This window comes from Pseudorasbora parva, chromosome 18, assembly GCF_024679245.1.
Source record: "Pseudorasbora parva isolate DD20220531a chromosome 18, ASM2467924v1, whole genome shotgun sequence".
Classification (NCBI taxonomy): Eukaryota; Metazoa; Chordata; class Actinopteri; order Cypriniformes; family Gobionidae; genus Pseudorasbora; species Pseudorasbora parva.
Window position 1 is genome coordinate 35,726,883 of NC_090189.1, and position 17,943 is coordinate 35,744,825.

The 17,943-nt window shown below is 38.7% G+C and overlaps 1 protein-coding gene across 1 annotated transcript in view; it reads right to left on the reverse strand.

The window, feature by feature from the left end:
- gabra3 (gamma-aminobutyric acid type A receptor subunit alpha3) overlaps nt 1–17,943 on the reverse strand; it is a 485,101-nt gene that overhangs the window by 137,926 nt on the left and 329,232 nt on the right. Inside the window, exon 7 of the mRNA XM_067424515.1 lies at nt 13,454–13,597. Within this exon, the coding sequence (XP_067280616.1) occupies nt 13,454–13,597 (144 nt within the window). The remainder of the gene's footprint in view (nt 1–13,453; nt 13,598–17,943) is intronic.

A 17,943-nucleotide genomic window follows, 5' to 3' on the forward strand; every position in this document is an offset into this window, starting at 1 on the left:
CCCTAGAATGATTTGAAACAATATTTTAAATTGTTCTCTGATATCTACATAGAGTGTATTTCGCTTATTTATGGGCAAAAAATTGTCCAGATACAGTTTTACAGGTCCATTTACAAAATTGTCCCTAGGATGTAATGCTCTTTTTTTGCCTTATTTGGAAGAGTCATGAATATTAATGTTGAGCTATGCTCTGATTGGCTTATTTCAGCAGCTCACAGTAGACTGCAGTTCAGCTCTTCAGCGAAGCGGCTTCGTGAGTCCTGAGAGAACACAGACCGACTGAATGACACTTTAAGCAGAATATCTCAAAAGGAGATTGCTGAAATGCAGCCTACTTGTTTATTGGTGTTTTCAGTGTACACGCCTGTGCACGGTGGCTCTGGATGTTTCTACTCCAGACTCAGTCCACTGCATCCACAGGTACCCCAAGGTCTGGAATCTGCCTGCTCCACAATCTTCCTCAGGGTCCGGTCACCTCTTCTCGTTGTGCAGCGTTTTTTGCCACACTTTTTCCTTCCCAAAGACTTCCCACTGAGATGCCTTGATACAGAACTCTGGGAACACCCTTTTCGTTCAGAAATTTGTTTCTGTGTCTTACCCTCTCGCTTGACGGTGTCAATAATGGCCTTCTGGACAGGGTCAGGTCGGCAGTCTTACCCATGATTGCGGTTTTTGAGTAATGAAGAAGGTCACTAACTGGGTTTAAAACTAAGTGGTGCAAAACAACTCAATTTAAAATAAAGCCTAGATCAACAAATCCTAGATTAGCTCTAAACTGATTTTAATTTAATCCTTGTTGGTGCAACCCACCCTTATTGTGAAGTTTAGTCACAAAGAAATTTAGTCACTTGAAGTTTAGTTTAGTTATTTGTTTTTTTCAATAGACTTTGTGATATTCCCTACAATTAGCCTATATACTTTACATTTTAGTACAAATAAAGTAACACAAATTGATATTTTAATGGTAGTAGAGTAGTACAGTCTATAAGCTTTAACCTGTCTCTAACTATAACCTATAAATGGATCTCAGGAATCCATGTATGGCCTCAGTAATGACCTGACCACGTTTTGGTCAATCATGATTGTTGTTTCCCCACACTTGCTTTAGACACTCGCTTATGCAGGGATGTTCCAGTAGCATCAACATCATGATGCAGTGTCTCATTTCTTCTCAAGGAAGTTGGTTACATACATAACCAAAAGCATTATCAGCTTTCTCTGAATAAACTTCTCTGAGTCGCATAACCTGCTTTCTGAAATAACCACCATGTACAGTAAATTGCTATAGCAACTTACTCTCTGAACATAACCTGCTCCGAAGTCCTGTGGGCGAAAATACCTTGTTGATAATAGAGGTCAGAGGAGAATAGGCCCACTAATTCAAGCTGATAGAAGAGCAACTTTGACTGAAATAACCACTCGTTACAACTGAGGCATGCAACAAAGCATTTGTGAAGCCACAGCATGCACAACCTTGAGGCAGATGGGCTACAGCAGCAGAAGACCCCACTGGGTAATACTCATCTCCACTAAAAATAGGAAAAAGAGGCAACAATTTGCACAAGCTCACCAAAATTGGACAGTTGAAGACTGGAATATGTTGCCTGGTCTGATGAGTCTCGATTTCTGTTGAGACATTCAGATGGTAGAGTCAAAATTTGGCGTAAACAGAATGAGAGCATAGATCCATCATGCCTTGTTACTACTGTGCAGGCTTCTGGTGGTGGTGTAATGGTGTGGGGGATGTTTTCTTGGCACACTTTAGGTCTACCTGAGCATTGTGTCTGACCATGTCCATCCCTTTATGACCACCATGTACCCATCCTCTGATGGCTACTTCCAGCAGGATAATGCACCATGTCACAAAACTCAAATAATTTCAAATTGGTTTCATGAACATGACAATGAGTTCACTGTTCTAAAATGGCCCCCTCAATCACCAGATCTCAACCCAATAGAGCATCTTTGGCATGTGGTGGAATGGGAGCTTCGTGCCCTTGATGTGAATCCCACAAATCTCCATCAACTGCAAGATGCTAGGCTATCAATATGGGCCAACATTTCTAAAGAATGCTTTCAGCACCTTATTGAATCAATGCCACGTAGAATTAAGGCAGTTCTTAAGATGAAAGGGGGTCAAACACAGTATTAGTATGGTGTTCCTAATAATTCTTTAGGTGAGTGTATATTGCAATACGTTTATAATGTATTACTTCTAAGGCCTCTCAATTTGGTACATTTAGCATTACAAAAAAAAATTGTTAAAATATGCATTTACTTGTGACTTTTGAAATCCAACCTCATTGCAAAGCCATTTATTACCTTTTTTGTCTTTATTTTCACATAGGCATATTGTCATAATACGCACACATTTTTCTTTTGGACTTAAACTAGTTGTGGGGCTTGTTTCTTCACAGAAGCTGTATGACCCCAATAAATGTGGAAGAAAGCAATCGATAAGCTATAGGCCCTTGTAAAGCAGGCTAGATAAATGACTTTACAAACAGACACAAATTGTATTTGTAAGCATATGACAAGGCTGGAAGAAATAAAAAAATACTTGTGGGAAGCAAAAAGAGAGATTTCATAAAGGGAAGTCTACACCATTACAGACTCATGCATATAAATAAACTGTGTTAAAGATCAATAGAGGGTTTTCATTATCCAGCTTAAATCTGTAACTATGCCTCACAAACTGAAAAACAAAGAAGGCAGATGTTTCCATATCCTTCAAAATAGATTTTAAAAGGCTGATTGCAGTATTCAGTGTAAATGCAAGATATTTGGCAGTGTACAAAACTGAAAATGAAGTAGGGCCGGGTACAGTATTGGCAATTACCTCATCATACAATATGTGATTTGATAAACATGTTGACTCAGTATATCATAATCCATATTTCAATACATCACAATATCATAACTGGATCATTATTTAAATAATTTTCATTTTCAGTCTCTTTTCAGTCAACATTTATATATATATATATATATATATATATATATATATATATATATATATATATATATATATATATATATATATATATATATATATATATATAAATATATATATATATATATATATATATATATAGGAATGATGGCATTGCACAAACAATTTTATTGGTAAATTGGATGGAAACAAGCTGGAGTCAGCAAATTTCGCAAACTTTTTTTTAATCCTTTGCCAATAACAAAAGATGCATACTTGGCTAATGACAACAAAGAGTGCATAATCCCAAAAAATATATGAAAACAATTTATATATATATATATATATATATATATATATATATATATACACACACATACACATATATACAGGTCCAATAATTAGCATATTGTGATAAAGTTCGTTATTTTCCATAATGTAATGATACAAATTAAACTTTCATATATTTTAGATTTATTGCCCACCAACTGAAATATTTCAGGTCTTTTATTTTTTTTAATACTGATGATTTTGGCATACAGCTCATGAAAACCCCAAATCTCAAATCTAAAAAAATTAGCATATTTCATCCGACCAATAAAAGAAAAGTGTTTTTAATACAAAAAAGGTCAACCTTCCAATATTTATGTCCAGTTATGCACTCAATACTTGGTCGGGAATCCTTTTGCAGAAATGACTGCTTCAATGCGGCGTGGCATGGAGGCATTCAGCCTGTGGCACTGCTGAGGTGTTATGGAGGTCCAGGATGCTTCGGTAGCGGCCTTAAGCTCATCCAGAGTATTGGGTCTTGTGTCTCTCAACTTTCTTCACAATATCCCACAGATTCTCTATGGGGTTCAGGTCAGGAGAGTTGGCAGGCCAATTGAGCACAGTAATACTATGGTCAGTAAACCATTTACCAGTGGTTTTGGCACTGTGAGCAGGTGCCAGGTTGTGCTGAAAAACGAAATCATCTCCATAAAGCTTTTCAGCAGATGGAAGCATGAAGTGCTCAAAAATCTCCTGATAGCTAGCTGCATTGACCCTGCCCTTGATAAAACACAGTGGACCAACACCAGCAGCTGACATGGCACCCCAGACCATCACTGACTGTGGGTACTTGACACTGGACTTCAGGCTTTTTGGCATTTCCTTCTCCCTAGTCTTCCTCCAGACTCTGGCACCTTGATTTCCGAATGACATGCAAAATTTGCTTTCATCCGAAAAAAGTACTTTAGACCACTGAGCAACAGTCCAGTGCTGCTTCTCTGTAGCCCAAAGTGGTTTGACCTGGGGAATGCGGCACCTGTAGCCCATTTCCTGCACACGCCTGTGCACGGTGGCTCTGGATGTTTCTACTCCAGACTCAGTCCACTGCTTCCGCATGTCCCCCAAGGTCTGGAATCGGTCCTTCTCCACAATCTTCCTCAGGGTCCGCTCACCTCTTCTTGCTGTGGAGCGTTTTTTTGCCACACTTTTTCCTTCCCACAGACTTGCCACTGAGATGCCTTGATACAGCACTCTGGGAACAGCCTATTCATTCAGAAATTTCTTTCTGTGTCTTACCCTCTCGCTTGAGGGTGTCAATGATGACCTTCTGGACAGGGTCAGGTCGGCAGTCTTACCCATGATTGCGGTTTTGAGTAATGAACCAGGCTGGGAGTTTTAAAAAGCCTCACGAATCTTTTGCAGGTGTTTAGAGTTAATTAGTTGATTCAGATGATTAGATTAATAGATCGTTTAGAGAACCTTTTCATGATATGCTAATTTTTTGAGGTTTTTTATGCTTTCAGCCACAGTCTGAGAACCAACCTGGTGGTCCCAGCACTTCCTAGCCCCATGATCCCAATGCTCTCTAGCCCACTGGTCCCTGGGGTCATTTCTTTGTACTAAGTGCTCCCAGTGTTGACTTATTGCATGCCACTTTGATGCTGTCACTAACAAGAGCTCAGTCTAGATTTAGATTTTTTCTATCTTATGGCGCTACTTTTGTTTATTTATTTTTTATTTTTTTCATGTTTTCTCTACAAAAGGGTGTACTTCACAAAACTATTGCTGATCCAATTTGATATATATATATATATATATATATATATATATATATATATATATATATATATATATATATATATATATATATAATACACACACACACACACACACACACACACACACACACTCACCTAAAGGATTATTAGGAACACCATACTAATTAGGGATGTCCCGATCCATCCCTAATTCATCCTCGATCGGAAATCGGGCCCAATCACGTGATTTCAGACTCAATCGGAATCGGACGTTACATCCCGATCAGGACTCGGATATAAATTGTAGCCTCTTTTTCCTATTCTTAGTGAAGTGAGTGGTACCGGTGGGGTCTTCTGCTGTTGTAGTTCATCCACCTCAAGGTTGTGCGTGTTGTGGCTTCACAAATGCTTTGCTGCATACCTCAGTTGTAATGAGTGGTTATTTCAGTCAAAGTTGCTCTTCTATCAGCTTGAATTAATCAGCCCATTGTCCTCCGACCTCTAGCATCAACAAGGCATTTTGCCCACAGGACTGCCGCATACTGGATGTTTTTCCCTTTTGTTTAAATGAGTGATTTAAAAAAAAAACACCCCTGAAATTTCCTTACTGTCACATCCCTAGCAGCAGGAAATGACATCAATGAATATAACAGATGATGTGATCTGTTTTATTAATGAATGTTGACATTTCCCAACCAGAAACCCTGGATAAAACAGAGAAGTGTGTGTCAGTGTGAGAGCACAAACTACTGCAAAAATCATAAAAAAAAGTCCAGGTACGAATTAAAAAAGCTATTAGGGGTGCTAAAATAACCTACAGGGAGAGAATGGATTCAGATTATATTTTGGGTACTTCAACCTCATTACCAGAGTCCTGTCTGGCCAACCTGACCTTCTATGCTCAATTTTAGGATGAAGACACATACTGTGGTAAATATTCAAATCAACCATGACACCCACCCTCTGATACAAAAAGTTTTTAAATTGAGTAGATTATTCTGGTGGTCAACTATAGCTATGCTTTCAACATCATCATCCCCAAAAAATTGTAGCCAAAGATTCTGGGGCTAAATAGTCAACTGTGTATTTAGATTTTGGACTATCTGACAACTGCAAACTGCACGTCCTCCACACTCACACTCAGTACTTGTGCTTCAGAGGGATGCATTGTTGCCCCCTTCTGTACTTCCTTTAAACATAAGACTGTATAGAAAAACACAGCTAAAATATTATCTGTAAGTTTGCAGATGACACAATCATCATAGGTCTCATCTCCAATTGAGATGAAACATCCTACATAAAGGATGTTGGAATACTCACAGTATGGTGTAGCGACAAAAACCTTTCCCTGAATGTCAGCAAAATAAAGGAGATGATATCACCCTGTAGCACAAGACTGGTTTCCTTACTGTAGGAATTACCTGAATGGGAGACCTCCTGGGAAACTGAATTGCTGTTGGAAGAGGAGTTAGTGAGGCCAGTAGGGGGGTTTTCACCCTGTGGTCTCTGTGGGTCCTAACACCCCAGTGTAGTGTTTAGGGCAGTATACTGTAACAAGCACCACCCTTTTGGAGATGATAAGCTGTGGTTCTGACTCTCTGTGGTCATTAAATATCCTAGAATGTCCTTCGGAAAAACAGACAAAAAAGTAAGGGTGTAACCTGGCCAAATTTACCCATTGACCTCTGTCTATCATTATGGCATCCTAATCATCCCCAATTACTGATTGGCTTCATCACTCTGTCTCCTCTCCACCATAAGCTGGTGTGTGGGGGGCATTCTGGCGCAATATGGCTGCCATTGCATTATCCAGGTGGATGCTGCACATTGGTGTTGGTTGATGAGATCCCCCCCTTCTATATGTTAAGCACTTTGAGTACCTAGCAAAGCTCTGTATAAATGTAATAAATACTATTATTAGGGATGCACAATATTATCAGCACGACATCGGAATCGGCCGATAAACGCTTAAAATATATATATATTTAAAATCGGCGGATATGAAATAATTATGCCGATATGCCTTGTCGATATGATAATGTGTTGATATTCAGCTGCAATAACTCACATGTGCAAGGAGTGATATAGCGATAAGACCATGTCATCACTGTGGTCCTTCTTGAAGTGAAAACAAGCAAATACATTGCATGCATGTGTAACAGTTTCCCACTGAGAGGCAAGTTGAGAAACCAAGTGCAGTTTCTTTATTAACCATAATTCACAGCAATAAACAAAATACTTGACTTGAACAAACTTGTTCCAGCATGGAACCACATGACAATAAAACACATGACAAAACCAGGAAGTGTATGACAAAACATGACTGTGAACATGATAACCAAAAAAAAAACAAGAAACATGAACCCAACACCAAAACACTCAACTGTGACAGATCCCCCCCTTCTATGGGTGGCCCCTGACGCCCATACCTAATCAACACAGCAAAAAGGCTTGTTCAAGATCCATTGGCGCTGCGCAGACTGATCAGCATATGACATCAAAGTACCGCGAGAGCGATTGTAGAGCAAACTACTCATTATGCTTTTGAATATCTCTCGCAGTCCTTTGATGTCATACACCGATCGGTCTGCACAGCGCCAATGGATCTCGAACAAGCCTAAAATCTTTGGGGGTGGGGATTTGGGGGAGGGATGGTGGGTCAGGCCCATGCCAAGGCACAGTGACCCTGGCATGGCTGGGACAGGCCTGGGAGCGTGGGCTGACCTGGATCCTCAGTCGTGGGCGGACATGGACCCTCAGGTCTAGACATGGCATGGCCGGCCATGGCAGTAAAGGCAGTTCAAGTGGTCATGCTGGTAAAGGCAATTCAGGGGGCCATGGCAGTAATGGTAGTTCAAGGAGCCATGGTGGCATGGCCTTCGTGGCCTCAGTGTGCCCCTTGACCCCCCAAAAAAAATTCTTAGGAGGAGCTATAGGCTCGTAGGCTGAATCAGGAACGAGCTCTTGGCAGATTGAGCGGGCTCTTGACGGGTTGGAGCTAGAGCAGGCTCATGGGATGGAGCCTGGACGTGGACTGGAGCATCGAGATGGCCTGTAGCATGGACATGGCCTGGAGCATGGACGTGGCTTGGCGCTGGCTCATGGGCTGCTGTGGGACTGTGGGGCTCCTCCTCCACATTCCCCACAGTAAAAGAGGACCCACTCAGCAGGAGGGCATGGTCAAGATATTCCTCCAGGGACCAGTGTATTCTCCCTCCCGGCAGCTGGGAGCGTAGAGGTTACTTTAGGCCAAAACAAAAAATGTCCTTGAGGGCTACCTCATTAAAACCAACCTGATGGCAAAGTTCAATAAAGTCTACAACATAGTCCTCAATGGCCCAGTCGCCTTGTCGGTGGCGCAAGAGGCAAACTGCTGGGTTCATTGTTGGCGGTCTGATATTCTGTAGCAATTTCCCACTGAGAGCCAAGTTGAGAATCCAAGTGCAGTTTCTTTATTTAACCATAATCCACAGCAATAAACAAAAGATTTAGACTTAGACGTAGACACTCACCAACCAGGGGTTACATATTCAGTAACAGACAAAGACTATGGCTACATGGGGGCTTTAATACACAAGGGCTAAGGACAAGACAAGGGACACCAAGGTTATTATAGTTTTGCTTTTTGAAATTAGTTTTTATTTTATTATCGTTTTCAATTTTGCTACAAATTTCAGTTTAGTTTTAGTTAGTTTTACAAATGGTTTTGCTAGTTTTAGTTTAGTTTTTATTTTGCAAATACATTTCTATTTAGTTTTTATTTATTTAGTTTCAGTTTTAGTTTTAGTAATTATAGTTTAGCAGAGTTAGCATAATGAAGTGTAGAGACCAAATCAAGGTTTTTAATTTCAGCAAAGTTTAATGTTTGCACAGATTAGAGTTTAATCTTACTTCCTTAAGTGAAATCACTTGATAAACGAGCATTATTGTTTAAACCTAGGACGGTCTTACAAAACATGCATAAAGTTGGGTCTTCACCTTTGAGCAAAAAAGCTTGAGTCAAACTATGACCTATACAAACAACGATCTGGAGATTAAAAATGAAATAAATTATATTTTGATATTAAAAAATTATATTTGATATTTTTCACATAGATCCTCTGAGTATTAGCCTATCTTAAAGAACAAAATAAATGCAAAGTAAAATATAAAAGTAAAAATTATAAATTCCAGACAAACTCATTCATAACAAAGATGAAATATTGTTAAACAATTAAAAGCTTATTTTAATTTCTTCAGTAGAACAATGTAGGCTAGCAGTGTAAGACCACAGCTAAAGTCATCTGAATACAGCCAACACACACTGTTGTGCTGTGTGTGTGTGTGTGTGTGTGTGTGTGTGTGTGTGTGTGTGTGTGTGTGTGTGTGTGTGTGTGTGTGTGTGTGTGTGTGTGTGTGTGTGTGTGTGTGTGTGTGTGTTGTGCTATAATTGTAAAGGGGGCCAATGTCTTCACTTATCTAGTAAAATATTATGATAACTGACTAGTGAGGACATTTGACTGGTCCTCACTAGTTAAAAAGGCTTATAAATCGGCCAAAACATGTTTTTATTTAAATCTATTGTTTTGCACGTTCTTGGGATGGGGAGGTTTAGGGATAGGGGTTGGGTTAGGGGATATAAAATATCATTAACCTGATATAAAATCAATGGAAGTCCATGCAATGTCCTCACTTATATAGTGAAACAAACGTGTGTGTGTGTGTATCCTGGTATTCCCTACTTTGTGGGGAAATGTCTCCACACAGATAATAATATGATATAATGTAAATGATTATGATAACACCTTTGAGCCTGTCAATACTATGCAAACATGAAATCTCAAACGTACAGTAGGCTAGTACTTGCTACTATAGTTGCTGACTTTTGCGCCTGCGTCTCTCGTCGCGTAAGAAACAGCATTCTAAAACAGTGAGCTTAAGTTAAAAGAAGTTCAACGTGCATCTCATTACCTTGTGTTATTTCCCATTTCACTGCCACTGACGCATTGATTCTTTTTGAACTGCCGTTTAGGACTGGACTGGCGATGTGTTGCCTGTCTGCACGCGTCCGTCACTCAGATGACTTCACGCGCAGTAGCGCAATACAGACACTCCCTCAACCGCCACAGTCAGATTTTCCACCACATTAAAGAGAGCTTATTAATAACGAAAACGAATATTTATTTTTGCTAATTATTATTTTATTTCAGTTAGTTTTTTAGTAAGAGTAGTTAGTTTCGTTTAGTTTTAGTTTTTTATTTATTCAGATTTTTTAATTTTATTTCAGTTTACGAAAATGTTTTTTGACCAATAGTTTTAGTCTTAGTTTCAGTTTTCGTTTACGAAAATAACCTTGAGGGACACACCTGTGAACAATGATCAACCCATAAACCAATGTCAACATGACACAAGAACACGTGGCAGGAACACATGAGGGCATGGAAACACATGACAATAGAACACATGACAAAACCAGGAAGTGCATGACAAAACATGACTGTGAGCATAATAACCAAAAAACAAGAAACATGAACCCAACACCAAAACACCCTGTGACAGTATGGTGATTTATATTGATAGTTTTTAAATGCTGCCTTGCCTTTTTGAATGCTTGTACAGAAAAGTGTGACCGTCAACAGCAGAGTTGCCGGTTTTCACAACAAAACTAGCCCAAAACGAGCACAAACGCGTCTCCCACTCTAGCGTGTGCGGCAGCCTGCAGAGTAGCTGAAGCTTCTCCAGGTCCTAGTGCCTGGCCCTAGCATGCTATATATTTATACATGTAGTGGGGGTGCTGTTGTTACAGTAATAAAATGAAAAGTAGAATACTTCTTTTTCTGAATAAACAAATCCATAATGATGTCATAAGTCACAAGCATGACACTTGTAAATTAAATTCTTTTATATGCAGTTTATTAATCTGTAATAAAATTGTATGAAATGGACGACGAAAAGTAATCCAAGAAGCTCTAAAATCATTGTAGAATTGTTTATTTTAAGCTAAAGACAGCATCAACTAATGTCATGCCACCCCCACTTCATGTACACAAACGTTAAACCCAAAAATAAAATATTTAGGCTGCATCTGTATGGGTGAAAAAATATTGACTTTAATTGACTTTATTTTTGTAATTTTTAGAGCTTTTAATATACTCCTATCATTAAAATAACTTTATTAACATTTATTTATCTTTAACAAGTATCGTTTTAGTAAGAGAACTCAGAAATATGAAAACAGAATAAAAAAAAATTGTGACACTCAAAATGGTGTTGTTTTCAAACAAAGGGAAAGAATAAATATATATCGGTATCGATATTGGCATATCGATTGACACAAAAAAAAATGATATCACCCTTTATAGTCCAATATCGCACAAGACTGGTTTCCCTACTACGGCAAAAATCCAATATCGTTCATCCCTAATTATTATGAATTTGGATTACAGAAGAACATGGAGAGGGGGACTCCTATTCGCATCAATGAAGTAGATGTACAAAAGGTCAATGTTCTTTGATGTCCACATCGTGGATAATCTCTCTGAGTCCCACCATACAGACACTGCAAGTGAGAGCAGCTTGACAATGTCTTTTCTTCCTGCGGAGGCTAAAGAAGGGTGGCATTGACTCAAACATTTTGACTTACTTCTATTGTTTCACAATAGAAAGCATCCTGATGGGCTGCATCACCACTTGTTATGGCAGCTGTTCTGCCCTGGATTGTAAAGCACTACAGAGAGTGGTGAGAGCAAGGACTGCAGTCACCCAGCTCAATAACGTTTTGTCCCACTGCCATCTGGCAGACACTTTAGAAGCCTCCAGTCACAAACTACCAGATTAAAGAACAGTTTTTACCTACAAGCCACAAGGCTACTCAATAGCCATTAATCATCTCCTCCTGCACTCCTACATTTTACTACACACTACACCATTTTATTAAGTCCTGACTAAATCAGTATTCTTTACAAATATTAGCATTTTTGCTCTTACATCCCTACTTCAACAGAGTATCACTTTTTACTGCATAGTATATGCATTCATTCTATATTATATGTATATTATTATTTTTCTATAATTAGATTGTTTTGTATTATGTCTGTTTTGTATGACTGAATAATATTAGCTTTCACTTTGTTCTGAGACCTTAAATGAATGTTATTGCCCTGCACCAATCTGTGAACTTGGGCCTTTATATATATATATATATATATATATATATATATATATATATATATATATATATATATATATATATATATATATATATATATATATATATATATATATCTATATCTGCTCCGCCAGACGGACACATTGACGAGAATATGTTTTGTACATTATTTAGTTATGTTTACCATATCATTTATGAGGATGAATTGCATAACATGAATATTATTGCAGAACATATTTCATTTTTTGCAAATATACATTAATTTGCATTTCTGTTGTAATTTTCGTTTGATTTTGTTTCTTTTACACTGCAGATCGATCAAACGGATGTCCATGTAGGATGTTAATTGTAAGACTTGCTTTGTGAAGTCTTCATGTTATTTATGAGAGGCAGTATTGCCATTTCTTTTACACAACAGTCTTCAGTTTCACACACTTTCACGTTTCTTCCATCTGCCGACGGTGTCGCAATTTCTCATTTCACCCATTTTTTCTGGGTAAGAGCTTGCGTGAAGGACCATGGATTTTCCCGTCAAGTTTGCTTTTTATAAATACCAATTATTGCGTAGAGAGTGGTGTACATATTCTTTTATGCATACGCAACGTTTATAAATGAGGCCCCTGAGCATTATCTTAAACATGCCCATTGTGCTTTCAAACTGGCAGCATGTCACGTGCATCTGAACCGCTTGTGCACTGTAAATACATGCGAGTATCAGGTATTGTTATATTAATATTAATTATTAGTAATAATATTAACAGTAGTATTATGTATTCAAATAAAAGATTCAAGATTGCCCGTTAGATATACCCAAAAAATTATCTCAAGACATCGGAGTGAGCAGCAAATATCAGAAGAGAACCCTGAAAACTTCGGACCAAATTTTCAAATTGGCACTATCTTTATAAATAAACTGCAGATTTAAAACGACATTGCATGACACGACAACTGCATTTTGAAAATTATTGTTTTTTTCTCCTTAACCATTATCGTTCACTGGGCGAAATGCTGCCAGTCTAGAACAATACTGGTGAAATATCCACACACAAACACAAACACACACACACACACACACACACACACACACACACACACACACACACACACACACACACACACACACACACACACACACACACACACACACACACACACACACACACACACACACAATGGCATCAAAAGCCCTAAAATAAGTGTATTTCAGTGTCAGGATGTTTACTTGTTCCAGATGTGATCACCTCACACAATCTTTACCAAGGGGTGTGTTCAAAAATTGGAAATTTATTCTAAACCAAAATAAAGCACAAAAACACTATCTGATGCACAAAAGAGAAAAGTAATTACCTGTACTGGAGCTAATGGTCTCTTTGCCAATGACGTGGCCCAACAGGTCATACTGGTTGAGCCTAGAACCATCAGGAGCCACAGAAACCGATTTCTCATCATCCGCTGTCCAGATGTAGACAACCTCATTGTTGGTGTAGGCATCTTAGAAAGACAAATCACAGTAGTATTGGTTTATTCTGACCAAACATTTAACTTGCAAACAATTGCAATGCAGTTTTGGTATTTTAAATAGCCTTTAATTTGTTTTTTCTTTCTTTTTAAAGTGCTTTGTCTTTAATGTTTTAGTGTTGCTTCAATTAGCTATTCTTAGGGTGCTTTCACATTAGCACTTTTGGTGCCCACCCGGGTTCGATTGATGTCAGAGTTTGGTTTGTTTGGATGTGAACGCGGTCTTCCGAACTCAGGTGCACTCAAGGGACTCATTTATTACCGACAGGCATACATTTAAAACGGTATTGGGACGCAGAGTCGCTAAAAGCTTTTTAGCGGCCCCGAAATCAACATGAACATTAGACACACCTCTTCTTCTACCTCCTTCCTCGACCCGCACATTCCAAAGGCTCTTTTAACATCACACAAAGACCTCATACCCATGGAGGCATAAGGAATAAACTTAAACCTCAGATTCAATAATATGACTTAATCCACTCAACCTACCACGCCTTAAATATATACTAAGGTACTATGTGTGTTTTCATGTAACTTGTGGAGTTTCTCTGTACGCTAGACACGTATTACATATGGTTCTTTACTATCTTCTATTCCCATCATGGGAATAGCAAGCTGTTTGATGTCTATGTGATGGATAAATGATTCCCAACATTTTGAAGCAAGGTAAATTTGTGTAAAATGTAGTGTTATTACAATAGGAAAAGTTGGTTTCTTAAAAGTGTTTAATCGGACATTACACTAATGATATGCACGTACAGGAGAAGTGGGCGGGACACCAGCCCACAACAATATCTCATTGGCTGGAGACGCCCCTAAAGGAGGGACCTTGGGGCCCATTTAAAACTCTTGGGCAAACAAGATATCACCGCTTTGCGCACCCTTTTTGCAGTGACTCGTGTTTATGCTTGATCGCCATGGTTTTGTGATAACCTCTGCTTTGGTGTGTGCTGGCATTTACACCTCTCTGCCTGCACTTTCACTGCCATCTGAGCTACACAGATCTCTCCACGAAACTCAGAAGACTTCCTGGAGTTTGTGCAACTGCGTAGCAAGACTTAGAGAAACTCCTGTCGCGTAGCAACCAGCTAATTCCACAAACAGGAATCAGCTTGCCTCGCAAAACCTACCAGCCAACCCTCCTAACACCACAACTGACTACCAGCCAAGCAAATGCCGTCCTGAGAGGAACCCATGCTCATAGGAGCATTGAAACGCAGGGACATGACTCTCCATTTTGGCTGAACTGGTAAAAATCGTATCTAAGCGAACAAACTTAAGTTGAACTGCTAGCATATTGATTCTCAGGTTGTGGCTAAGAAATTATGTCTGAACAAGTCATTGGGACTCCTTTCTGGTAACAAACCTCCCTTTCCCTGTAACTGTATGACTGTGGAACTGTGTGTTCGTGCTTTCGTTAGAATAGTTGGTAACACTTTATAATAACGTTCAGTTTTAAGTCATTTATAAGTGGTTAGTTAATGATGAACTAATAATTTACAAAACATTCATAAATTATTATCAAGTGATATGCTAACATATTATGTATGTTTTGTAAATTCCGTTATAAGTAATGGAAGAAACATGGCTATGCATTCATAAATGATTAATGAATGATATGTTTATTATTTTACATAGATTTAGTAGATTCAGTTATAGGTAATTTACAATGGATTAGTTAATGATTAACTAATAATTTACAAAACATGACTAAGCATTTCTCAAATGTTAATAAATTGTTACTTTTTTGTATGTTTTGTAGATCCAGTTATAAATAATTTACAAGTTATTAGATAAAGATAAACTAATCATTTACAAATCATGACTATATGTTCATAAATGATTAAGTAATATGCTAACAATTTGCAAATCTTTCGTAAGTTATCTTTAAAATAACTGCTAAAATAACTGCTGCCAGGGCTAGTCTCTGGCTGCGGGCGGTTGGTTGGCCATCAACTAGCGATAGCTTACCTCAAAGCTGTGTTTGTGTGTAACAAGCATTTCCTCCACAATCACGGCATGAGCTAACGGTTTGAATTGATATGAGGACCTGCACCGCTATCTGAAGTATCTTCCCCTGGGGTTTCACGAGGAGAAAAGTCCTCCACCTCAGCAGAGCCCTCTGTACTGCTATCACTGTAGACTTCACTGTCGCTGTCCATCTTTATTATGGGTGTTCAATCTGGGTAAGTTAAGTTAGATCTCGGCTATATGTAGGCTACGGAACGGTTGTTTTTTTTACGCGTTTTTTTTTTACATTTATTTTTAAATATGCAATTATACTGTGTATACAAACATAATTATATATTTATAATGACAATAATAATTGTGTGTGTATTTCTATATTTTAAACAATTCCGATAAATCTAATATATGTATGCATTCAGTTACTTTTAAAAATCAAACAGACGGTTGTCAGTGTATTTTATTGGACTTTAATTTTGCCAGCTTTAAAAATCCTGCATTTCGTTACGTTTAACCCCATATTTTTGTTGAGATTTGGCATGGGGCACGTTGCACTGCACTGACAGATGACAGTTGCTCACCCCCCTCTTTCTCCCCCTGCCTCGCTCTGACACACCCCTCTTCTCACCGGCATCCACGCCCATTTAAGTAGCATTTTTCAAAAAGATTACGAGGTGGATTTGAGCTGAAAGAGGGGGTTTCATGACCCTTTAAAGGGGTCATATTATGGTACATGCAGTTTTACAAGCTGATTGTATGGCTGATTGTGTGTTGGCAGTGCTTGTCCTGTCTCAATTCATGCCATTCAACCGTGTGACGTCACATGGTAAGACACCCCTCTCAATTGTTGATTGACAAGCAGCGTTTCATCTCAGACCCGCCCTGAGCAAACTCTGTCATCATCATAGTCCGCCATTGTTGATACACTGGAGCAGAATGGCGTCCAAGCGATTGTGGTGTTCTGTTCTTGGGTGTAATAATGAACACAGCAGTCATTTTGATGTTACTAAATCCAAACTGCTGAAGACGCAGTGGCTAACTTTTGTTTTCATCAATGCTTTTATGTTTGCGCAAACTAAAAAGCATTTCTCACCAGACCGATTTATAACCGAGGGTCAGTATAAAGCAGGTTTTGCTAAGATCCTGAATAAAGATCTGTACCAGCTATTCATGTTCCTGCTGCACCTCCAGAAGTGAGTGTCGTATGAAACGCTTGCACGCTTCACAATGAATGTGGCTAAAGTGGGTAAGTGAAATTATGGCATGCTTTCTATTTATGACCTTCTCAATATAATTCATAATCTAACGTTTATAATGAACAATCCGTTATGGTTATTGTGTTATTACAAACTGTGAATGCTGGTTTTAAAGTTAACTTGGAAGTGGTAACACTAAGCCTAATTATGTAGATGGTTTATAACGGTGTCTGTTACTGTAAAAAAAATGTTTTCTAACAGTTATTACAATGCATAGATTACTTTACATTTCACTGACAAACTGATATTAACAGAAAAAAAGGCATTTTATTGGCATTAGGTGTAACATCAATCTGTCAATGAACTAACGGATACATCAGTAAACACATAGCATTCATATCTCACTACGGTAACGTTAGCCTGCCGGTACATAAAGTTAGATTAAAGAGACATTACATTTATTAACCATTCAGAAATGTCCTGTTTAGCCTTAAAGGGACTTCAGCGATTAGCATATTGCTTTGTATCAGTAGAAACCCTGGAGTATATTCAAATGATTGTGCTTCCCCCCATCATATCCCCCTGAGACAAGAGATTAATGCATTTCATTTCTGGAAAAATTCCTCAGATGACGCAAATTGACGATATTTGCGCCTCGGAGGAATTTTTGGCAAAAGGCTAAAGACTACAGCCAGCAGAGGGAGCTATTTCTGCATGTTTTCAACCCGCGCATGGCGGGTAAGAGATCACACTCACCGCTCAGCTTGCAGCTGCAAGCATTCATGTAAACGGAGCTATGCTGAGCAATGTAAGTGTTTCAACTTCTCAAATTAATTCCTATGAAAGTTAAGCTTCCAAAGGCATCAACTGAAAACACGCTAGACTGAACACGCGCTGTGAACGACTGCCACGAGCGTGGATGAGATTACCTCAGCTCTCATCAAGAGGGCTTATTCAGCTCATTCATGACAGTGAATGTAATCTGTGTAATCTAGTGATAATGTGAACTGCTCTTTTCCCAGTTGACCCGACCAACTGGCTGAGGTGACTAAGCACCATGTCCCTGTGTTCGCACAACTGCTCTCTCGACTGGGCAAGGATCAGCCAGTCATCGAGATCGTTGAAGATGCGAACACCACACTCTCTCATGGGAGCAAT